Source organism: Euprymna scolopes, chromosome 13, assembly GCF_053919585.1.
Source record: "Euprymna scolopes isolate OS-2025 chromosome 13, ASM5391958v1, whole genome shotgun sequence".
Lineage (NCBI taxonomy): Eukaryota > Metazoa > Mollusca > Cephalopoda > Sepiida > Sepiolidae > Euprymna > Euprymna scolopes.
Window position 1 is genome coordinate 48,159,971 of NC_136494.1, and position 26,344 is coordinate 48,186,314.

Consider the following 26,344-nt stretch of genomic DNA (forward strand, 5'->3'; position numbering starts at 1 on the left):
GACATTGACTACATACACAAAAGTGTCTGTTAAATTTTCTCTTTCTAAGAGAAAAATTAACAGACACGTTTGTGTATGTAGACAATGTCACAATATGCCAAAAGGATCAAAAAGAGCATGACTACAACCTTCAAAGGTTTTATAATGTAGCGAAAAGATACAACATCATGCTCAACCAAAGTAAGAGCATCATTTCTGCTACTTCTATCACTCTTCTTGGTTACACAATCCAGAACAATCAAATTGCTCCTGATTACCTGAGGCTAAAACCACTCCTTGAAATGCCACCACCTCTAAATTTCCGGTCTCAAAAACAAATAATTGGTATGTTCTCTTACTATAGTAAATTCATTCAAAACTTTTCTGATAAGATACTGTCTCTCAACCATAACAAGGAGTTTCCACTGCCCCCATCTATTCTAAATTCTTTTCAGACGCTGAAGACCGACTTAAGAAATGCTACCCTTATAACTGTTGATCTGGATAAAGAATTTGTAGTAGAAACTGATGCCAGTAATTACTGCATTGCTGCTACACTAAACCAACAGGGTAGACCTGTTGCATTCTTTTCTCGGACACTAAACCCGAATGAGATTAGACATGATGCTGTCGAAAAAGAAGCTGCTGCGATTGTCGAAGCTCTCTGAAAGTGGTGATATTTCCTACTCGAGAGACATTTCAAAGTTATTACAGATCAAAAGAGCATCAGTTTTATGTTTGATAATAAGAGGAAATCTAAAATTAAAAATGATAAGATATGTTGTTGGTGGATCGTACTGTCACAATTCAAATTCAGTATTGTTTACCATCCAGGAACGGAAAATACAGCTGCTGACACATTTTCTCGCATCTCTACATTAACGCACACTTTGCAAGACCTCCGCGATTTGCATGTTACACTATGCCATCCTGGTGTCACGCGACTCAACCACTTCATGAGGACAAGAAACCTTTCTTTCTCTTTAGAACAAATTAAAAATATAACAGACTCGTGCTCCTCCTGTCAGTATCTGAAACCTAAATTTGCCAGTTGTAACAAAGGAACACTCATACAGGCTATACTACCTTTCCAGCGATTAAACATCGACTTTAAAGGCCCTTTACCTACTTCTGTGCATGATAACTAGTACTTACTTACTATAATTGATGAATATACTCGCTTTCCCTTTGCCTTCCCCTGTAAGGATATGACTAGCAAAACCGTGATCCACTGCCTAAACCAACTATTTTCAATTTTTGGTATGCCCGATATGATACACACTGACTGGGCTGCCGACTTCCTTGCAGGAGAAATCAAAGATTACTTACGTGGCAAGCCTCTAAAACAAGTAGATACCAATGGTAATGGGCAAGTTTAGAAACTCAATGGAACTTTATGAAAGGCCATCCAAATGACCTTAAACTCTAGCAACATGAAACTGCCCCATTGGGAAGATATACTGCCAAACGCTCTCCATTCAATTAGGTTGTTACTATGCACTGCCACTAATACGATTCCTCATGACAGAATGTTCAAATATAGTCGTAAATTTTCCTCCAGAACTTCTGTTCCCACTTAGGCAAAACCAGGCCCAATATATGTCAGAAACTATACTAAGTCTTGACCCTCCGGTAACCCCTGCTATCCTATTAGACATCAACCCCTACTATGCTCATGTACGACTACCCTCTGGTGTGGAAACTACTCTCAATGTGCGAGACCTGGCTCCTAACTCCTCAAATCAAGAAGACCAACACAATGAAAACAATCCTGCAAGCCATGAAGTCCCTAAAGAACCACCAACTGGCAAAAACAATACCTACATGAAGGAGAAGAATCCCTTACCTGATCCTGAAAATATCCATGCTCCTCAAGATGTGGACGCTGAGGACCAAAATCCCTCTGAGTCAGTGTGGAGATCGTCCAGAATGCAACAATTTCCAAGTAAATATAAGAACTTCTTAATCTAGTACTGAACAGACTAAATTTAATTTCTGTAATTCCATACTTAATTATTGTTGAAGGGGAAAATGTTAGAATAAATTGCATTGATTTTTCTGGAAATAAAGGATCGTAGTTATTCCCCTTGGCCGGAATTAAGGATTCCGCCATATTGATTTCTCGAAAACACGTGTACACTTTTAAGTTGATAAAACCTTTACGAAAGGCATTCCTGTTTACTCTTCTTTTATCTCTCCTTATCATTTCAATAGACATGTCTAATTTCGAAGACGAAAATCCATTGTATTTCCCCAAATTTATAAATGCAGACAAAAATATTAATAATGATGACAATGATGATCATAATACTGGTACTGATGTTAAAGTCGAAAATTTGTCAGAACGTTACCCAAAAAGAAATAGAAGACTCAATTTTTTTGTGGTTGACAATTTCAAAGATCAAGTCGACTATTGCTATTCCAAGGATAATATGTGAAAAAGATTTAGTGACGCAATTTACTCAGAAAATTGTTAGCAATGGAAAAGGGAAATGGAAAATAAGAGGGACACATTAACAGGAAATAATATCTATTTGGTACCTCCCCCAAACGATAAACATGTAATTTCTTCTCGATGAGTCTAAAGAATAAGGCATAACGAAATGGAGTTTCATTCGAATAGTGGTGGCATAAGCTGGACTCAATGGTTTCAGATTTCGCCTTGTATATACTCTATCACGTGATTGAAAGCTGGCTTGTGATTGGACAAGCCAGGGAGAAAATGGATTTCAAATCTCGAATCGTGAGGAGTAGTTTCTGCCTATTTGTAGCGAGTGTTGGTTGCTCCAAGTCTTTACAAAAAGACTGCAGCATCAGGTGTTGAACAGTAGAAGGCAAGATTTTTTGCCAAAGGATTTTCTCAGATTTACGTCATAGAATATTTTTCAACATTTTCACTGACTACAACCCTAACCACAATCAGAATTTTATTGCAAATCACATTACAATATAACCTTAACATCTATCAAATAGACGTAAAAATTGTTTATTTAAATGCCCCGGTAGACTGAAATGTATATTACCCTTCCAGAGGGATTCATAATGAAAAATAAAAATTGCATGTGGAGGCTTAACAAATCACTGTTTAGTTTGAAACAGACCGGATGAAATTGGAATTAAGTATTTCATGATTATTTGATTAAACAACAATTCAAACAATGGCCAGTGGACCACTGTTTGTATACCCAAAATAAAGACAATATATTTCTGATTTTAGTTTTATGGTCGATGTCATTTTAATCACATCAAATTGTGACACAATTTTAAAAGATGTTAAAGTAGATTAAATTAAAAAAATTTCAAATAGTCTATCTTGGCCAGATATGGTTTCTGGGCATTCAATTTACTTATTAAAAAAAAATTTATTAAGATTACTCAATTGAAGTACTTTGAGAAAGTCCTATTAAGTTTGGAATGCAAGACTGCAAGCTACACTAAACAAACTACCTGTTAGTAAAAAAATCGACGGGAATAACACAACCTGCGACGTGAGCATGTACAAGCTGCACGACTGGCGAGACCAACCACATTACCAAATACGCCAGGGCGATAGCTTCTCGCATAAGTGGGACAATCCAAGCCTACTGAAACGTCCCCTAACTAACATAATGAGCGAGGGTAACTACACCGTACAAGGAGCGCTGATGTCAGGAGCAGGTCTAATGGAAAATGCTATTCACAACGGCCAAAAAACAGCATGGGACGGTGGTGTAGCAGTGGCAACAGCTCCATGCTACGGAACCTTAGCACAACATGCCGAGGACAACTTATCACACGGGTCAGCACGAAAGAGAGGATGAGCAGAACTACAGGAGGACTTAGTACAGACAGAGGTTGCAGACGTTAACTTCGACCACATGAAAGGACGTAAAGCAAACACAACACCGAAGGACGCAAAGAAACAACGCAGTAAAAACAAGGACATCTACCACGGAGCACGTACTGGTTACATACAAACAGGGGGAAGTTTCACCGTAGCCAACAGGACAGTCATAAACAAATCGCTATATACGTCCGAGGACCCGCCGCAGATGATACTAATCAACGTACCAGAAATAATGCGGCCATCAGGGTCACCGAGGATACTGTATTTTACGTTCGAGCTCACATACATGGTGGAATTAGAGATTTGGTACGAATTTTACAAACACCCGAGCAAACTTCCAGTAAACGACCACAACTGTGCGCTAATATGAGTGGACGACGACTGGCACTACGAATTACACAACATAGTCGCACCGAACAGGCATCTGCACGGACAGATCCCCAAAGGGATGCTGCATGGACAGGCACATACATTGCAAAGGACACCCACACGGGTGTCACCATTGGCTACAACCACGGAAAGTTCGTGAACAAATAAAAGGACACGCCCATCAGGAGGCATTCCCTGAAAATGCTGACTTGGTTAAAAATTATAAAGAGTCAGCAAATTCTCATTTACGCCACACTTACACCATATGCCACATCAGCGAAATCGGATCCCACAAAAATGTGCAAACCTAAGGGAAAAATCATTATAAATAGGACGGCTTGGAACCGGCTCCGCAGACAGCGACGATGGACGCAGCAACACAACACGAGGAGAAGGCCCGCTTCAACGACTACATCCTATCCGACACCCACGCCGGACGAAAACTAACACCGTACACTTGGGTGTACAGATGGAGACGGACCAACTCCTTCGTCGTAAAACCAGAACAACAGCATATACCTCCTTCCGAAAATCATGCACCTTCGATGAGAACGATCAAGAAAATTCGTTACTAGCAAACCTGCTCGAACAACGACCGAACATTGTGGTATACCACAAGGCCGGACCAAGCCGACTGAAGAACTGTTCGGACGTGGACCACTTTCACATTATAAGTTGGCATTTCGAACATCCTACCAGCGAATACAGCTTCAGTCGACTAAAGAAAACACTGCAGGACCGTGGTGAACAGCCGTACACCATGACTTGTCCGAAGGTATACAGTCCTTACGGGCTGTGCACGTACCTAACGACAGATCCAAACATTCGAACGGTGCTATCGGCAGGGAACCTGACTACAGACAGACAACTGGCAATGTTGTGTCAGCTGACAGACAAGACCATCAGAGAACCGAGTCCAGAATTAGAGGAGTCTCGATTAGCAAACAAATCTGACAGTCTCCGAGGTCAAAATACGACTACTTGACCAAAATTATGAAAAAAGCTAATTCTACGGACGTCGGGGACCTAATGATCTACTGTGTGAAAACAACGAAACCATCGACGAGGCAGACCTGGGCAAGCATTCACAAGAACACGGCAAACCTCGCAAACATCATCGCGGCAGCCGCTACGGACGTACAGATACAAAGCAGAGTCACGCCAATCCACGAACAGATACGAGAAAAACACGAGCTGTTCTCGGCAATGACTCACCAATACTGGCCGGTACAAAAGTCACTAGACATATACGGCGAATGGCTGGAGTACCACCAGATTGACGCGGACGAGTTCGCTACTGGAACGTTCGAGGTTTGTCATAAGATACGACCGAAAAAGAACGCACTGCACATCACGGGACCATCCAATTCGGGCAAATCCTACATCCTAAGAAGCATCAGGAACGGTCTGATGAACGCCGGGCGAATGCGATGCCAGGCAAGTGATAACTTCACTTTCGGCAGCTGTGTGGACAAGAGTCTCATATTCACGGAGGAAATGTGGTTCACACCACAGAACGTCGAGGAAGCAAAATGTATCCTCGAGGGAACCGACACTTACGTGAACGTGAAACATCAGAGCGAGCGCATCCTAAAACGCACGCCCTGCTTGTCCACCAGCAACGACGAGCCATGGCGACACGTGGCCAACGAAAAGCAGGCCATGATCAACAGAATGTTCCTGTTTACTACTCGGACAGCTATGGACGACCTCAAAGGATGGGGAATGCTGGAACTGAACCCGCTGATGTGGCTGACTATATGGCGCAAACACATCACTGAATACCAGCGTGACGGCTACATCCCGAAGGCAGGCAAGACGACCGTACAACCGAAACCATCCAGCAGGTACACGTGGGACGAGGAGTACGAGCACAGTCCTTCCAAAAAATTACGGGTACGTGACGTACGTCGCAACTTACTGCCAGAGATGAACAATCAGTGCGAACTAGACCCTAACCAACCAGCCCAGGTATGTCTGACACACGGACACCCCATAAACTGCCCAACACCACCGAACGAATCCGATACAACATTACCTTTCACAGACTCAGACCTAGAAGAACTTATGACACCTAGCAACTCACCGTCAGCGCCACCAGACACTGACAATACAGACCTGATAATAATAACTGACAGCGACGACGACAAAGAAAACAACGACGAAAAAAAAAAAAAAAACATCAACGAATTCACTTTAATACGGGACAGAGAACTGCACACACGCATACACATAACGCACAAACAAACAAAATCCTTGCAGACATTGGTAATGTACTGCGAGGAATTGCTGACAGACTCTGACTGATAAAAAAGAAATCTATCTATGGTCTAAGTCTAAGGTGTCATGGCCGCCAAAAAACTTTTTCCTATCTAATGTCTGTCCTTTCTATTATTATTATTATTATTATTATTATTATTATTATTACTATTATTGGAATTATTATTATTATTGGAATTATTATTGTAATTGCAATATTATACTATAATAAACATATATATATAATACCATACATGTGTTTGCATTTGGTTCAATTTGGGTTTTACACTGCAAAACGCTTCATACAGGGTTTTGTCTAATTTGTTATTAAACAATCTATTTCTGATATACGGCACCGCCATTAAGGCATACATCCATAAACTTTGGGCTAATTTCGATTCGATAAGTAGACATCTTGCCATTTCAAAAGAGGTTTGTCATGCTCTTTCAGCGGTGCTATTTTGAAATGAGAAATAAGGGACTGATTTCTCGTGTTTAATATGATAATTAATAGAAGTTCAAAGTAAATGCAGTCCCATCATCTGAGCGAATATATTTTACTGAGCTGTCAACATTAGCTAAATATTTTTTAGTGGCTAGGATAATGTCAGATTTGTTTTTTAAGAAATAAACTATAATTAAACCTGAATAGTCGTCAAGAAAATTTAATCCATACCTTATGTTATCTCTTCCCATCAGACTTATCGGACCTGCCAAGTCACAGTACATAAGTGAGAGAATTTTTGTGGCCTTTGTGTCTGGTGTTTTGCTTATGTATTTCACCATTTTTCCCTGTGCACAAACATCACAATTTGGGAGATCGTCTGAAAGTATTATTTTCATCCCTTTGACTACACTTGGTAATTTTTTAATATCAGCTGTATTGCAGTGTCCTAAAATTTTATGCCAGGTTTCCAAGTTGTGACCGGTGGTTTTTGAGGAAACCATACATTTTAAATAATATAGTCATCCATTTTCTTTAATGCCAAAGTTCCATTTGAGTATATCAATTTTGACCGGTTATTGCCGAACTTTATATTCGTTCCTTGTTTGATGGCTGCCTGTACGGAAAATATATTTTGCTTACATGTAGGTCTGAAAAGAACATTTTTAAAAATACAGTTACAAATTTCGCCTTTATTATTTTTTAGTGATATTTTAGCATCACCTCTTTTCAAGACTGTATCATTTATGTGGCTATCGTTGGCCAGTTTGACAAAATGACTGTGAATTAAAGTTCATATCAAAATTTTAAAAATCAAATTTCTTGGTGATAACGTGTGTTGTAGCGCATCAGTCGACAAGAAGATTTTTACCATTTGTTGTATTGCCAAATTTATATGTGAATAAAAATGTAATGTATGTTCTTAATAAAAGTTCTAAACGTTTTTGATGGAGTCTATTTTTGAGCTTTTATATTGACATTGGAAACTTTTGTGATTGAGTCGCCCGCAATTTTAGCAGATAATTTTATTCTTTTTCTTGGGAAAATTATTTTTGGGGGAAAACATTGGGGTAAAATGTGTAATTTGCTTGTGTTGTTTTTTTTTAACTCATGAGCATCCGATTTGTCTTTTCATAATTACGCAATGCCACTTTAAATTTAATAAAATTTACGGGTTTGTCCTTTTGCATTATAACAGTTGTAAATGGTTGAAAATCGGCTGTAAGTCCCTTGATTGTCTTTATTATTAATAGGCTATCACTCATTATTTCATCCGAGAGTTTTAATGCATTTGCTGTTGTTTCTGCCCTTATAAGTCAGTAATCATCTCTTCTTCGATACATTTTAGAAACGTTAGTTCTTTATATAGAGATATAATTTTGGGTTTCCCTTTTGATAAATAATGTTCACTTAATATGTTCAACACTTTACATTTATCATCCTAGGCATCTCTTATAATCAGAGATAAACTTCTGTCATCTAAGAACTGAATTGCAAAAAAAGTTGTGTTCTTTTCGATAAATTCGGGCTAGTTAGTATTCTCTGGTCGAGATTGAATAACTTTGCTTAGATATCTATCCCAGAAAATTCACCTGCTACAATTTGAATTTAGATTCCGATCCATCAAAGCAAAGTTGATGGCTGGGCACATAACCTGTTAAGTATTGAGCCATTCTGTATAACAAAGATGACAACAGTAGATCCAGTCAGCGAAGAATCAATGTAGTTCCAGTCAGCAGTGATTCAGTTGGAGACTGATAGTGAACTGACTGGAATCCAATATTTGATATTTTTATAATGAGGTCAGAGGCTTCTCATTGGTCAATTGTCCTAACTTGTCATCATAAATAAGATCGTCCAAATTCTTGGAGTCATACCCTTCATATTGATCAAAAATATTTTAACAAAGAAATTCACCCTTATTAAGATTTCTTTTTTTATTTTCTCTTACGCCTCATGGTGGTACTACTACTAGGCTGGACAAGTCTGTTTAGTTGTTGTTCAATAGTTTTTGTTTTATTTTTTGTAGATTATGGTTGCATTTGGTGTGTCCTAAAGTTATATAATTGATTAGTTTCCTGTAGTAAATAGGAAATCAAAATAGAACATGTATGTAAAAATACATTTTGAAACCATCCAACGCAAAGAATAAACAATTTAAAATAATGTTTATCAATCTATTTTGGTGAAAAAACTGGCCCTTATTAAGATTTATTTTTATTTTTTCTCTTATGCCTCATGATGGTACTACTAGGCGGACAAGTCTGTTCAACAGGGTTGGGGTGGGGGCTTATAGTCCATATAAATAAAAATATGAATTCAGAATCTGAAATGATTTGCAATAATTGAGAATTGAGATGATTGGAAGTTTAATACATTTAACGAAAGCAACAAAACCTGATATATTTGTTACACAGTAACAAAATTTACAAATATGATCAAGATCAACAATTAAAGATTTAAACATGACTTAACAAGTCCTTTATTATATAAAAAGGACCATAGAACAATCTTTAGTATTTAGAAAATCTATAAATTTCCTAAAATTAAAGGGGTTTTCTGATTCAGATTGGGAAAACAATAAAGATCAAAAATTGGTTATTGTTTTTAGCTATCAAGATGGGCTTATTATTTCATGGAGATTTAATAAGATTGTGGCCTTTTTTACGTGTGAAGTTGGGTTTATAGCACTCTCAAATTCTGCACAAGGACCACTATATCTAAAGGCCATTTTAAAACTAGAATTAACTAAAATTCTCATTGTAATTAATTGTGATCATCAAGCCAGTATAGTCCTAGCACAGAACACAGTAATTCACCAAGGATCTAAGCATATAGATATTAAGTATCACTTCATGAGAAATGAAGGAAAAAAAGGAATCCATTATTGTAAATTACATAAAATGAAAACAATATATATATATATATATATATATATATATATATATATATATATATATATATATATATATTTAAAGTGATGGTTGTGTAGTTCCAACGAAAGAAAAAAATGTATATTTAAAAGAGTGTAGCCATCAACAGTTGTGGGGTTTTTTAAAGGTTTTCATCATATTTTTATTTCCCCGTCTGCAGACTTTTACAATACGACACTTAGCATACAGAAATTAAAATTGACTTTTACTTTTATTTTGTGCATGTCTTTAACATTTGAAGAAAATTAAACACATATTTCCTATTTTTGCTTTGTTTTAATTTTACCTAACAAAAATACTTTTTTTACATATATATATTACATATATATGTATTTTTGAACAAAACTGAATAATTAGAATTAAAAATAATTTCTTATATATATATTATTCCTTAATTGGAATTAAAAAAAAAAAAAAAATAAATAAATAAATAAATAAATAAAATTAACATAAATAATTTCTTGTTCACATGCTCACCTTTTCAATGTGTAAATGAAAATAAAAATCAATTTCATTTTACCCTGTTTTCTTTAACAAAATTAAAAGTGTCTTCTTTTTCATATGCTCAATTTTTAGATATTAATGAAGAAAATTAATTTCTTTTATTTTTTTTTACACACATCTGTTTTTTTTTTTTTGTTTTTATTACATGTTGTAATGTGTTTAATTTTACATATTTATATATTTATTTACTTTTGAACAAAGTTAAACATTAAAACTCAAAAGACTTTCCAATTATATAAAAAAAAAATAGGAGGGGTGTTGCAATATTATTTAAAAAAGAAAAGATGGAATATTCTATTTATAGACATTGGCGATAAGAAGTGACCAATCAAATAGAGCAACGTTCTGTTAGCAACCAATCACAAATCAGAATTGCTTCATAAAATTTTTGAATTTTTCAGCATTCCCACACGTAGTTCTTCATGACCAACATGAGAAGGAATTTTTTCTCCATCTTCAGACTTTTACAATACGACACTTGTACAAATCGATTACCTGTTTAGGTAAACCCTTCATCTTGGCTTTTACGATTCAAAGCTCCTCTGATTGATGACTGCTATTTTGTTTTGTCTTTTCTTCTAAAACCAAAAATGGCTTTCAATACAAAACATATGTAATGTTGATAAAAGCAGTAGTCCAAAGGAAGTTAGTATATATCTGTTACCAAAAGTAGTACAATAATCTTATAATTTTTCATCCCGGAGAACATTGAATAGGACAAATTATCCTGGTAAATTCCTTAGTCCACCCCCCACCGTTCTTTATTTATTTATTTTAAGATATTAGAAGATATGTTGCAATAGTCTATAGAGGGTTAATATATATATTACCAAAAGTAATACTGTAATTTCAAAATGTTTGATTGTGGACAATTCAGAGAAAAGAAAAATGGCCCCAGTAATTCTTAAATCCTCTCCCACCCTCTTCATGTCAACATATTAAGAACATAAGGTTGTTAACAACAATATTTTTGGTGGTTTCTCTTCTTTTGGATGAACATGAACATTTTCCCTATGTCGTCTGCAACCATCAAACATGTTATATTGCTGCACATATTTCCAAGTGAATAATATTTTTAACCAATATTATGTATAATATTCATGTCATCTGGATATAACTTGTAACTACTATAAAGTAGCAATACACACAGATGATAAAACGCTTTGGATAATCACAGATTTCAAAGGGGTTCTGCAAAAATCGTCATATTTTATTAACCAAAGCATTTTAAGTTCTTAAAATACCACCATTTTGTTCGGAATCGAATATACTTTAAAATAAATTAATAAGTAATAATGTACATTATATATTTTAAGTTTTAAGCAAGGAAACTGATAAAAATGTTAACATCATAAAATGTCATTTTCAGTAAGGTTTTGTAATGGGCCCTCCTGATTTGTAAATGGTTGTACCTTGTTTGTGTTGAGAATTTTTTCATGAAATTTGGAAATTAACTAGAAGAGATGCCCAAAATCCCTTTGACAACTCATTTTTTGTTGTGTTAAAAAAAGACTTCAACATGACGAGTACTGAAAATTTTGACACCCACTGTTAAATAAATCCATATCTTTATTTTTATCCATTAAAAGTAAAATTATAACCTGCTTTCTCTTGTCGTACCGAGCAATTAAAAAAATTGTTCTATTTTAAAAAAGTATCTAAAAACTATATGTAGTAGTAGCAGCTGCAATACTATCAGTGATAGCATGGCTGTAAACAAATGTTGTTTTTTTTAATTTTTGTTCCAAAACGAATTAAAAATTTTTAAAATGTAAAAAAAAAATGTTCTTACATATTTAGTTGGAACTATTTTGTTATCAGAACATAATTAGCTTAATTAGAGATATTCAGTTATCAGAATATATAATTAAAGCAATCTCAACCAGCTCTGGATTATTTCTGTTAAATTTTAAAAATATTTATATGGTTGAAAAGATGAGAAAATAAACTTTGTAAATATGTAACTTGCATGCACTTTTATCCATTGCATTAGTTTTTAATGGTGAGTTAAATAATGTTTTGTTTTAAGAAAAACGAAAATGTAAAACATGATTTTTTTTTTTGCTTCACCTGTGTGAGCAGTACCTCCCTACATATATTATATATTTTGTCTTTTTTTACATTTTTTAGTGAATTATAACTGAATAGACACTAATCTACCCAATTATTAAAAAAATATGCAAAAATCAATATTTAAATATTTTTATGAATGCTCAATTCCTATTTACTTGCCTCCCCATGAGAACAGAGTTAGACACAAGGTCAGTTTTTAATGTGGGTAAAATCAATCTCCCCAAAAAGGGGCAATTTGAATAGGAACAAACATAAAAATTGTCTTAGTCATGGAGGATTTCTCCTTCATTGACAGAGGACAGAAAAGACGAAGTATAGCATCAGAATACTATACTGTGATCTTGGCCCAGCTCAAGTAGAGAAATAAAAAACGTCTTAAACTGGAAAGTTTAACAAAATAATGTGTTCCTCAGACAAGAAATGTAATTGAAAATAAAAACTAAATTTATCCAAAATTTATGAACGATTTGTCAGCTTTATCAAAAAGTGTTTTTTATATTTAAATAGGTGGGCAAAAAATAAGTCACTTCTTTTAAATGAAAGTTGTTTTTTATCTATTTGTTGTAATTCTTGTAAAGTTTCACACTCCTCATTTACGTAAGTTTGCATATTTAAAAGTAATTTGATGGCCAAAATCTAAGGCATAACATTTTCCAAAGCCAATAATTATGAACCACTAACCTTAAATATGAGTGTTAAACACCCTCTGGAAAAAAAAACAAACTCTTAATCCTACCTTTAACCCTAGGTACGAGTGGCAAGCCTCCTCCTCCTCCTCCTCCTCCTCCTCCTAAAACCTTCCTTAATCCTAACAACAACACTAAGTCCAAGTGGCAAGCTCCTTACCAGACAAAATTCCCTGGTAAGCTACATGTAAGTTTCTAAAACAAATAAAAATTTAAAAAAAAACAGATCCTTCCTGAAAGAAAAGTGCATAATTTATCTCCCATAAAAAAAATAAATTGGTTGACTGTTCTAAAATGCTAGAATGGTCTCGAAATCGGGAATTATTTTACATTAAATTTATGTAAAACTAATCTCCACTCTAAATTCTAAAATTATTTTTCTTTTGTTTCTATCAAGTCTTCAAGATGTTCACACATAATTTCCCTGAGCTGTATCATTAACCCAAAGTCAGAGTGGCAACCTTCCTACTCTCTCATAATTGCATAAAGACCCTTAAAACCACACATAATTTTCTTTAGAAAAAAAAAAAGGCACACAGGATTTATCTCCTATATAAAATTAAAAAAGTGATTAACTGCCTTATATGCTAGAATGGCTCCAAATGGGGAATCATTTTACATTAAATTCTAAAATAATACTTGTTTATTTTTCATTTAAGTTTTTTAAGGTGTTCACACATAATTGCTTGCAGAGGTAAAATCACATATTTTGGAGAGGTGGTCAGATGGGGCGGGGGGTACAGAAGGTATTAATCTACAATAATGCCAAAGAAATATTGCAATATATTCATTTTTAAATAGTCCTAGATTATAATTTCAGTTATTTGTACATAAAATGAATTACAATTCAGCTTTGAGTTCTTTAACTTCTTTTCTTTTAATGAATACATGGCTTTTTAAGGGATTGCAGCATATTTATGTGCATTTACTGCAGATTATTTGAAAACCATTAATTTTTGGAGATTTTCAGTAACATATTCTAATTTCTAGCACAAAGATACACTTATCTGGTAAATTTCATAGTTTAATCTTCTGTTTTAACAAAGATATAACATTTTTACTGAAAAAGTATTGTAAAAAAATGTGGCAAAAGGCATACGGTCTTAAAGAGGGAAAAATATCCAAACATGTGAGGCATAAAAATAGTCATAACTTAATTTTAATTGGATTTAAAATATTTAAAAAGATTCTTTCTTAGCTCATCAAGCTCTTTCTAGGGAAATGTTTGAAGCCATTTCAATTTTTCCATGTGTATTGCTATATAAAGAATAAGATTGAGATTAAAAAGAGGAATTTATGCCTATATTTGTCAAATGTTTCTCCTGTGAAATAATTACCTTGTATGTATCTAAGGTTTGTCTGAACATATATCTAATTTATTCTCTTGAAGGATATGGTTTTGGAAACAGCATTTGCTTTTGATTCAGATAATCAACATGTAAGTAAATTCATATCCATTATTCAATATTTTATAATTATGATCAGTGCAATATTTTTATTATGGTCATCTACCCTATTGCATCACTTTTGGGGCACTACAAATATTGATGGTAATGTTAACAGTGACTCTATATGATCAATCCAGATTGACAACTCATTACTTAATATTATTGTTGTCTTATTTTCTTTAAGACCACAAGACTGGAGACAAGAATTCAGACTTACATCAGATACATCACGTTTACAGCACAATCACGTTGACACACTGGTTTTTGCCAGATCACCAAAGTTAATCCACATCAAGCCTGGTCAGTACCAGATGGGTGACCATTTGGGAAGGCGAGGCGCTGTTTGTACCGCAAGGTAAAATACCAGATTGGGAAACTGGCATGGTCTATTCTTCTCTCAAGAAGCCATGGTAGGCAACCCATCTTGTGATGCTGTCATGATGAAAAATACCCTTGATAGCCTAAGGGAAGCATCAAGTATTCAGCTACAGACAAGATTTAAATTACACTACAAACTCATGCAGTTCAATCTCGGTTTTGTGTGTGTGTGTGTGCGTGCGTGCGTGCGTGTGTGTGTGTTTTTTTTAAATTTTTTTTTTTTTTTTTACTAAATCTAAGTCTGAGTGACAAGCCAACTTCCTGAAAGTGTCTCCCTTGAATCTGTTGTACTAATCTGAGTGACAATTCCCACCCCGAAAAAATATCCTTAAACCCTGCCACTAACCATAAGTTCTAATAGCACCCACTTCAAAATAAAAACCCGTTTCATAACTCTACCAGTCACCCAAAGTCCAAGTGACAAGCCCCTATTGTACAAAGTGTTTTAAAACCACACATAATTGTCTTCAAAAAAAAACAAAAAAAAACGCACCCTCTAAAAGAAAACGCACACAAAAAAAAAATTAACAGCTCTCAAATTCTAGAATGGCCTATAAATGGTGGATTAGTTTACATTATATTTGTATGTAAATTACACTCTAAAATAATTGTTTTTGTTTTTTTTCTTGCTGCCAAGTTTTCCGGATGTTCATACGTAATTGCACCTAACCCTACTACTAAACCGAAGTTCGAATAACAATACATTTTTAAAACACACATAATTGTCTTTCAAAAAATCACAGGATTCACATAGAAAAATAATGGTTAACTGCCCTTAAATCTAAAATTATCTTATATTACATTTATATATATATATATATATATACTAGACTACCCGTGACCCGTCGGGTCAGTATGTTATATTAGCTATGGAATTAATGTATGAGCATGACACTTGTGACATAAAGAAAATAGTTTTTTTTGACATAACAGAAACATTTCTATGAAAGTATATTATAATGAAAAAAGAATATAGATAGATATCTATGAGTCGTTCTGTTTATTTTTAAGGAAAAAACTTACAGCCATTGAATTATAAGTGATTTGCCATATTATAGGTAAATGTGCACTGAACTGATTCCATAATACTTAAAGTTAAATTCAAATTTTGATTTATCTTTTAGTTTAAACGCAAAAAAAAAAAAAAAAAAAATAGGGCACTGAAAACGTACACAGTAAAACAATGTTGATTATTTATTTGTAACGCAAATTAAATAAAACATATTTTCGGGGTTATTTATGTTGGTAGTGTAGAAGAAAATGTATGAATGTTTTTTAAGAAAGGTGTATTAAAAAATGGAGAATAGACTAAAAAAAAAAAAGAAAGGAAGGCGGTGGGAAAATCGCCGGTGTAAAATGCTTTTATGGTTATCAACGGGTTAAAGTAGATTTATTTGTAAGAAAATTGCATTAAAATAACTTAAACGTAATACAGAAATGAACAATGTAAAAAAAAATACAGAAAGTATTAACAATTGTTTATTCGGATAATTTAAACGTGAAAAAAATAAAAACAATTGGGACGCTGAAAACGTACAGTACATTTTATTGTTGCATTGATTATTTGTTTATGTACACATGCACAACCGGAAATCGTAAACCAGATGTTGGGTTACGACACGCATTACAACACACATTACAACATGCGTTACAACACGCGTTACAAGGTCATTTGAGTTTTATAATCATATAAATATAGAAATATATATATATATATATATTTAAATTTCGGTCAAGTTTTCATTCAGTGTTTTCATATGTAATTGCCTAAAAAAAAAAAAAGAGAGAGAATCACTTATTTTGGAGAAGTTGAGTGAGGGCAATTTAGCAGGTATACCATAATCAATCAAGCAATAGTCCAAAACCTCGCAAAAGCAAATCTGCTTTCTGACAAACTATATGAATTTAGGCAGTTGTTCTATTGCAGATATTTTAACAGTCATCTCTGAACGCATATACCATGTATTGGATAAGGTGGGCAAAGCCAGGGTTGTAGCCATGACAATGGCAAAATCATTAAATGGACTTCCAGACCATACTACAATGGGGCCGCAAATAGATGGTAACATTTAATGCTAGTAAGACTAAGTTGCTCTCCTTTAACAATTACAAGACACCTCTCCAACCACCTATATCTATGACAAATAACACCCTTCCTGAGAATTCTTCCTTCAAACTCCTCGGTCTAATATTTGTATGCAATATGAACTGGAACAAATACATTGTGGACATTGCAAAGGCTGCTGCAAAGAAGGTGGGTTCCCTCTATAGAGCTAAAAGACTACTCACACCTGAGAGTATCCTGTACCTCTACAAGCCCACTATTCACTCATCCATGGAGTATTGTTGCCACATTTGCGTTGGTGCATCTACCACTAGCCTCTCCCTCTTGGTTAGGGTCTAAAAAAGAGTTGTCAATCTAATAGGTCCCAAATTGTCAATTAAACTCTAACCCATGTCCCCTCACAACAATGTTGCATTTCTGTGCCTGTTTTACAAATATATGCAGAAGTTTAAATGTAAAGTAAACCAACATCTTGTTAATCTTCCCTAGGCATGCCCCCAATCACAAAAGAAATACCAAAGAAATCTTACAATATATTCATTTTTAAACAGCCCTGGTATTATTAGGTTTCAGTTTCTTGTACATAAAATGCATTACAATTCAACTTTGAGTTCTATAACTTCTTTCTTTTTTTTTTTAATGCACACATGGAATTTTTATGATATTGCAGCATATTTATGCACACTTATTTGGAAACCATTAATTTCTGGAGATTTATAGTGCCATATTTGATTCCTTGTACAAAAGTACATTATATAGCAAATTTCCTTGCTTAATCTTGTGTTTTAACAAAGATATAGCATTTTTATGGAAAAAGTAGTGTAAAAAATGTGACAAAACACATGATTTTAAAGAGGGAAAAATAACTAAATGTGCGAGGCACAAAAATAGTCATAACTTATTTTGGTCAGATTTAAAAAATTTAAAAAGATTCTTTCTTAGCTCATCAGACTCTTTCCTGTATGCCATTATTAAAATATTTTAAACAATTTCATTTATTTTCATGTATATGGTTTATTAATTGCTACCATTTAACCTCCCAGAAGCCTGACTACTCAAGATATCCATGAAGGATTATGTCTAAACAGTGTCCATTTAAAGGATTTTATGTTGAGTCCATCTAGGAATAGTAATTTTGTCAACCACATTGTTTCAGCATGATTCTTTATTTAAAGAGGTACTTATTTTATTTCAAACAAAAGCATCTCTTGGATGGCCATATTCCAACCAGAGATATTTTCAATCCTTTATGCATCTTGCTCCCCATCCTTTCCTTTAGTTGGATATCACCGGCAACATCCGCTATTCCATATACCACTATAATGAGCAACAATGTTTACCCCTCTATTCTTATGTCGGAAATACTGCCTCTTGCAGTATCACCTCAGTATAAGTCAGAGTAGGGAAAAAAAGGTTAAGGATGTCATATTTGTTTACGCATTTATCATTTTTTCTCTGAAATTATTTTCTTTTCTTTTTGTCTACAGTAGTTCATATCCTTTGTTTCATTCTTTTCTTTAACAAACATTCTTTTTTGGGGAATTTTTTTCTAATCCTTTAAAAACTGCCAAACAATTGTTTTATATTTTTTCTTTTAAAAATCAGATTCATACATTTTTTCATGTACATACAGTTTTCTTTAAATTTTAAGTACTCTTCACTTATAGCTGTGAAACTATGCGTATGTAAAACAATGATTTATTTCTTATTGGAAATGTTGCACAATTGTCTTTACTTAAGAAATAGATCAGCGGATATCTTACCAGGTTGATCCTTACTTGATTTTCCATCATCTCTCATCTCAATTTCTCTCCATTGTTCCTCTGCTCCACTGCCCTACGCTGTCAGGATTTCATTTGTTTGGTTTTGGCTCCCTTCTTTCTTAAATCTAGCCTTTACTACTATGAAGACTATCATGATTATAATCACTATAATTCCAGTTAAAGAAAACTCTTGTTGCTGCACCCATCCTCAGTCCATCACTGGTGGGTTTCCTGCTGATAGAGTTCTTAGTTTGTCTACTAATTGCTGCAGGTATACAGTATCTAGATCTAACAGTTTGGGAATCACCATAGCTTTGGTTCTAAGAAACTTTGCAATTACTGGTCCAATTATTGTTTGACATGCTCACAAGCTCAAGAAAGAGTTTGGGGTCTCATACCTTTCTTTTGCCTGATAATAGAGTAATAGTGATAGAGTTTTTCCAAAGACCATACATCTCATCAGCAAGCTACATATTGTACGTACCTGACTGTTTCCTATTGCACACTTAAGATAACGTTATGCTCCATTCTAATGCTATTGCCTATATTCAATCTGACACTTCTACTGCTTGGTACTCTAATATATTTCATTAGTCACCACTTCCAGCTGGCAGTTTACTTTTATTGCCCCCTCATCTCTTTTAAACAGACCTAGCACACATTACCTATGACCTCTAGTCATGTAAATGGGATTCTTGATCAGTATAATCCCATGGCATCCAACCTACATCTCCTGGCTTCTTCAGGAATTAGTTACATAAAAATGGGTTCAAGTTACATTGAAAGTGATATTCCCAATTACCAATCTATACACTCTCTTCTTATTATTAGTTTGGGATACAAAATGGGCAGGGTTAGTATATCAAAAACTTTGAAGGTGTTCTTTATTTAATAAAAGTAGTGGTGAGAAAACCACCATCACAGTGGTACATCTCAGAGAGCTATAGTAGTGCCATAGCCTGCCCACTGAATCAGCTAGTAACCTCAGTTAGTCAATAAGGCAATTTGATCTGAATTTTAAAAAGCATATGCCTCAAATGTGCTGAGATCACTATACTTGACACAGAAATAGCACGTTGGGTCTGCACATATTTCAAGGACAGGACACCAACAACGACTGTGACATTTTATTTTTTACTCTTATTCACTCCCAAACAAGGCACAGTGTAAGAGGCTACTATTTGGGGGCCATATCTATGAGGATACTATGTAGGGAGTTGATCAGTGAAATGTCTGTTTACATTCCATTTACACTTCTGCATGTTAGTACAGTTAGGAAAGTGAGAGGGAATTCCAAAATGTAGCAGTTCAAGGGAAGAAACTGTTCCAGTAAAAGGCATTCCACCATCTAAGGATTTTTATTGTGTAAGGGGTGAGATTTTGCTGCTTGTCTGATTAGTCAGGGGTATTTACATCAAGGGGGGCACAAGTGCTACGAGTTTGTCTAAGCACATCCTATTAACATACTTGCAAAATAGGCACAGGGATGCAACATTGTGGCTAACAGGGATTGGAGTTTGGTTGACAGTTGAGGACCTATTAGGTTGGAGACTCTTTTTTGAACCTAGTCTAAGAGTGACATGCTAGTGGTAGATGCACCAACCCAGATGTGGCAACAATACTCTATGCATAAGTGAATTGTGGCTTTGTAGAGATATATGATACTCTTAAGCGTGAGTAGTCTTCTAGCACAGTAGACAGAGCTCATATTCTTTGTGGTAGCCTTGGTAATCTCTTGAATATATTTTTTCTAATTCATGTTGCCTGTGAATATTAAGCTGAGAAGTTTCAGAGGTAGAAGTGAACTATTGGTGAGAGTGATGTTTGCTATAAAACTTCTGTGTGACACATGTTCTTCAATTACTGCTTTGAACCATTCAGTTGCCTCATTTGCACATTATTTTGCAGGAAGAGAAAGTTGGTACACTTGCATAATTTGATCCGGATCCTTGTGATTTCCCATCAAGCAATTTCTAAGGCTAAGTCTAGTTAATGTTAAAGGATTTGTGACTGTTGAGTGGTGCATTTTAGTGGAATAGAGATAAAAATGGACATGAATTCAAAGGAGGAAATAGACACACGTGTTGACTGATGAGAAGAACTCTTTATTAAGGGAAAGAACAAAAAGGGATTATGGGATTGTACATATCCCATAATCCCTTTTTGTTCTTTTTTGAAAGGGAGGTAATAGAGATACAAGAGTTATCGGACTTTCAACACCCCCGCTTGCTCTTAAAGTGTGAGCGTATTTTTGTTTTTTTGGTGTTTATAAAAAAAGGATATGTATATATATAAGAGCATCATATCGGCAAAAAAAACGAATTAAAAGTCCGAATAAAAGTGGTTTGAATTTTTTTAGTTTTGCTCGGGTTGGGGGTTTGGTCATGATGTCTGCAAGCATGTCTGTTGTGGGGCAATAGATAATTTTTATGTTGCCATTGTTCAAAGCGTCCCTGATGAAATGATATTTTATGTCTATGTGTTTGCATCTTTGTCGATGCACTGGGTCTCTAGAAAGTGCTATAGCGCTTTGACTGTCCTGGAATATTTTAATGGGTGTGTATTCCTTGTACCAGTCCATTTCTTTTAGTAATTGTGTGAGGTACATATCTTCTTGGGTTGTTTTTGCTAAGGCCACATATTCGGCTTCGCATGTGGATAACGCTACCGTGGGTTGTCTTTTCGACTTCTAGGAAATGGGTGGACCGCCTTTTGTTAAGCTGAAACAGTATCCAGATATACTGTGTCTGTCGTATTGGTTTGATGCCCAATCGGCATCGCTCTATGCGAAGAACTGGAGTTGGTCGTTTGATTTTGTATAGCATAGTTGGTGTTGCATAGTACCTTTTATGTACCTCAGTACATGTTTGGCTGCTGTCCAGTGCTGCTCATGCGGTTTTGATAAGTGTTGAGACAACTTGCCGACGATATAGCTTATATCTGGTCTGGTACAGATCATCAGATAGATTAGGCTGCCGACGACTTCACGGTACTTTCTGGGGTTGATGAGGTCAGAGTCATTTTTGGTTAGATCACACTTTAGTTCACATGGAGTTGTCCTGGGTTTGCAATTGGTCATATCGAACCTTTCCAGTATTTTTGTGACGTACCTTTCCTGGGTATACGACTTCGAGTATACGACTTCGAGTTATGTCGAAGTCTATTCCTAGAAAATGCCAGAGTTTTCCAAGGTTCTTCATCTGAAATTCGGACATCAACATCTGCTTGGTCGTGTTGAGCGAATCATTATTATTGGCTGTGATAATTAAATCGTCGACCCATGAGATGATGGTGATTTGTTCCTTGCTGTTGTGTCGCATGTAGACGCAATGATCCACTCTATTCTGAATGAAACCATTTTTGGTGAAGTGGTCGTGCAGGGTTTTATTCCAATTTCTGCCCGATTGTTTCAGTCCATATAGGGATTTGTTTAACATACAGACTGGTTTCTCGCCCATTTTCCACCTCACTTCAAATCCCTCTGGTTGCTCCATGTAAATCTCATGGCAAATTGGGGCATGGAGGTACGCTGTTTTGACGTCCATTTGGTGTACGATGAGATCGTATTGGATAGCTATTTGCATTAGTATGCGATGTCAGCTGTTGGGGAGAAAGTCTCTGTATAATCTACCCCCTTAGTTTGGTTGTAACCCTTTGCAACAAATCTTGCTTTGTATTTCGGGGATCCGTCAGGGTTTTCTTTAATTTTATATACCCATCTACCGCTGATTGTTGTTTTGCCTTTGGGTAGAAGTGTCAGCTTGTACACGTCGTTTTCTTTCAAGGAATTGATTTCCTCCTGTATTGATACAATGGTGTGCCACTGGGGAGGTCGTAGCTGCTTTATAGGTGTGTGGTACACCATGTGTGACTTTGTAGCAGTAGTCGAGATTGACAAGTGTGTGACCACTCTCGTCTTGAACTGTCGTTACATAGTCCTCTAAGTAGCTGGGCATCTTGTGTTCCCGCTCTGGGTATCTCCGTGTATAACTGCTTTCTTCTATGATATTGAGTGGTTCATCAACACTAAACTGTTCTTGGTCTTCTTTCGGTATTAGATTTTTTTGTCAAATCTCTTTGGAGGAAGTCCTCGTCATTATTGCTTGGTGGAGAATTTTGGTTTTGTTGTACGTCAGAGTTGTTGATGAATTTTACTTGTCTGTGTTTATACACTTTCCCACTTTCAGGGTGGTAGATTAGGTATGCTGGGCTGTTTCTGTCGTATCCGATAAATATCCCTCTCTGGCAATTTGGGTCCAGTTTCCCTCTTATGTTGGAGTAGGTGTAGCACACCGAACCGAAGATGTGCATTTTCGAGAGGTCGGGTTTCCTCCTGGTTATTTCGTAATATGGAGTTTGTTTCAGGCGGTTGTTGAAACACTTGTTTCGTATAACTGCTGATGTCATGGCAGCATAGGTCCACAGGGTTTTGGGTAATGCACTCTCTATGATCATGCATCTCGCCATTTCGAACAGTGTCCACCAATTTCTTTCGGCTGTACCATTCTGGTGAGGTGAGTACGGTGCTGAGGTCTCATGTTTAATTTTGTTTTTGCGGACTAATTTCTGGAAATCATTCAACTTAAATTCTGAGCCGTTATCTGTCCTCAGTATTTGTAGTTCACTGTAGGGTGAGATATCCGCAATGAATTTTTCTGCGGTGAGTGTGGTGTCGCTTTTATTTTTAATAAAATACACAAATAGAAATCATCGGTGAACGAGACAGCGTATCGATTTCCGTTTAAGTCTGCCGGGTTTATAGTGCTGGCTAAGTCCGAGTGAACTAGATGTAGTATGCTGGTTGCTCGTTCGTCCGGGTGTTTGTTTCTGCTTTGAGGGAATTTTCCTTGAATGCAAATATTGCAGTTTCTATTGTTTGCGTTTTTTGGTTTTATTTTTATCCCACGAACTACAGCGGGTAGTTTCGTTACGTCGTCATAGTTACAGTGGCCGAGTATTTTATGCCACGTGTCGACGTCATAGCATTGATGGCAGTTGTCTTCAGTGCTTTCATTCTGTGTAGTCGTTAAATAGTACAGTCTTTTATGTACATATATTTTGAACCTTCTGCCGTTTTTATGTACGAGTTCATTTTTATTTTCTTTAAAAATGACTGTTGCTCCGTTTTTAGTAGCAGTTTTATGGAGAAAATGTCTTGTGGGTAGGAAGGTATCAATAACGCCATTTTTAAAGTAACTGTGACGCAGTTTCCATTTTCATCTACTAAGTGTATTTCTGTGTCTCCTCTTTTTAATGCAACGCTGCTGGTTTTTGTTCCGTCCGCTAACTCCATGTAGTGGTTTTCTGGCTAGAATGTTTGGTTGAAATTTTTAAATTTCTTCTCATCTCTAATGATGTGAGAAGTGGCACCAGCGTCAATAAGCAAACCCGTGGGTGTAGTCGTCTTCCACACGTGGTAGTCCTCCATTTTGAATGTGAATGTATATTCTTCTTCAATGTCCGCTGCCTTTTTCATAGTGTCCCTACGTATGTAGCGGCAAGACTCTCTTTTATGAGTGGTGGCTTTGCAGTAGTTGCACCACATTTTTCGTTTGTTGTTGGCACAGTCTGTGGATATATGCCCATAACCTGTTGAGTGGTGAATTTTAGTGGAATGGAGATAAAAATGAACAGGAATTCAAAGGAGGAAAATAGACACACGTGTTGACTGATGAGAAGAACTCTTTATTAAGGGAAAGAACAAAAAGGGATTATGGGATATGTAGGGAGGTAATAGATATACAAGAGTTATCGGACTTTCAACAGTGACTTTATCTCATCTCATGATTTTTGTAGAATCTATAATAGTTTTATTAATTGCAAGTTTGCTAATGCTCTTCTATTTAATGGTCTCTGGGTCATTTCACTTTCTAAGGATAAGAGTGATCTCTTTACTCATCTGACAATTCTTCTATCTATGATTCTGGTATTGTTCTTTTGGATTTTTCTTTGGAAATTGATCAGACTATTGATTGAGTAATTATCACTCCAAAGATAGTTGCTAGAATTCTTGCTGGTCTGGATCAATCTAAAGCGTCTGATCCTGATTTGATTCCTGCTGTTGTTCTCAACGGCCTGAACTTTCATGGAGTATCTTCATTTTCTTTTCCTATCAATGCCGGTGTTTATCAGTTCTCCAATCTAATTCGAACACTGTCTTTTCTCTATATAAATGACCTATCGAATATTATTCAATAAATATTTTTATGCTGATATATTACCTTTATTCTGTTATTACTTCTCCCCATCTTTCTCAGATCAGTTGAGATATGTAATTGATCTAGGAGTTGATTTGGGTTCTATTATGGATTGCGGTAACAAATGGCTTGTTTCGTTTAATCCTGTTAAGACTCAGCTATTGTCCTTCAATCGCAGATGTGTCCCTTTTATTCCTGAGATTCTCATTGATGGCTCTGCTCTTGATGGAAAATTTACTCTAAAAGTTTTTGCTCTTTCTCATCAAATCTTTATTGGAATCCATGTATTAAATTCATTGCTCTTTCTGCTTTTCATAAAATTGGTTCTCTATCATTTTAAACACTTTCTCAGACCCAATGCTATTCTTTCTTTCTACATCTGACCATGTATTGAGTTTTGTGGTCAAATTTTGGTTGGTGAATCTGTGTCCCATTTAAAGGTTCTTGACAAATTGCAGAAACGAACCTCTCACAGACATGATGTTGCTAGTTTCAGTCTTTTCTATTATCACATGTGTTCTTCAGAATTACTTGCTTTGTTCCAGCTCATTTGACTCATTGGTCTAGAGGTCTTCATCAATTCATTGTTTTAATACCTCATTGTGATACAGCTTCTTTTTTTTTTTTTACCAAGGCCCAGAGAATACTTAAGGTAGACAATATCAGTCATGGTGGAAACTTGAGTAGGATAAAGTTATCTAAATGGACAAATCAATAGGAATTTATTCACATTAGACTTGAAGGCGACCATTTTATAGTCATCCAGGAAGCAGACAAAAGGTGTGTCCCACAGATGGACGGTTCTAAGGAAGAACCTCTGCTCGTGGAATTTTTGTTTAGTCTTGGGCACAGATAAAGTGTGAGGAAAGTTGTTGCAGTTGTTTCAGCTAGACTACTATTTGTTGTGAATATTTTCAAGAGGAAACCATAGATTTGAACTTAGTTCCAATAAAATACTACCATAAAAGTATTCATAGTGCAGGGACAGATGCACAACACCTTTTTTGTGAGAAAGAGGGAGTAAGGAGACGAAAGTTCATGACCCATTAAATTTCAAAAAAGATTTTCTACTCTGTCAAGGCAGAAAGGGCACTTTTTTGGGCTCCACCCCAGATGTGACAACAGTTCTTCATCTTAGGCCATATCATGACCCTTGTACAGGTAGGGTGAGATACTTTCTGGAGTGGTAGAACAATCCCACCATCTTTCCAGTGATTTTTGCGATGGATCTGATGTAGGTCTTCCATTTCAGATCAGGGGTAAAAGACAGTCCCTGAGTTTGTCGAAGCCGGATGCTTCATTGAAGCAAGAGCCATTCATTTCAACAGGAGCAAAGTGGGTGTTAAGTGTGGAGACATTATGTTGAACAAAGATTTTGAGATCGTGACTACATTGATTCTTCACCGATTTGATTTACTG

At 35.6% G+C, this 26,344-nt stretch overlaps 1 protein-coding gene across 3 annotated transcripts in view; it reads left to right on the plus strand.

Annotated features, from left to right (window-relative positions):
* Positions 1-26,344, plus strand: part of LOC145292012 (DNA (cytosine-5)-methyltransferase 3B-like) — a 667,010-nt gene that overhangs the window by 414,392 nt on the left and 226,274 nt on the right. For 2 of the 3 annotated variants that reach the window (XM_080138008.1, XM_080138009.1), the window contains exon 13: positions 14,465-14,512. The exons of the other annotated variant lie outside the window; for it this stretch is intronic. In XM_080138008.1, coding sequence (XP_079994134.1) covers positions 14,465-14,512 — 48 coding nt within the window. The remainder of the gene's footprint in view (positions 1-14,464; positions 14,513-26,344) is intronic. 3 annotated transcript variants of the gene reach the window in all.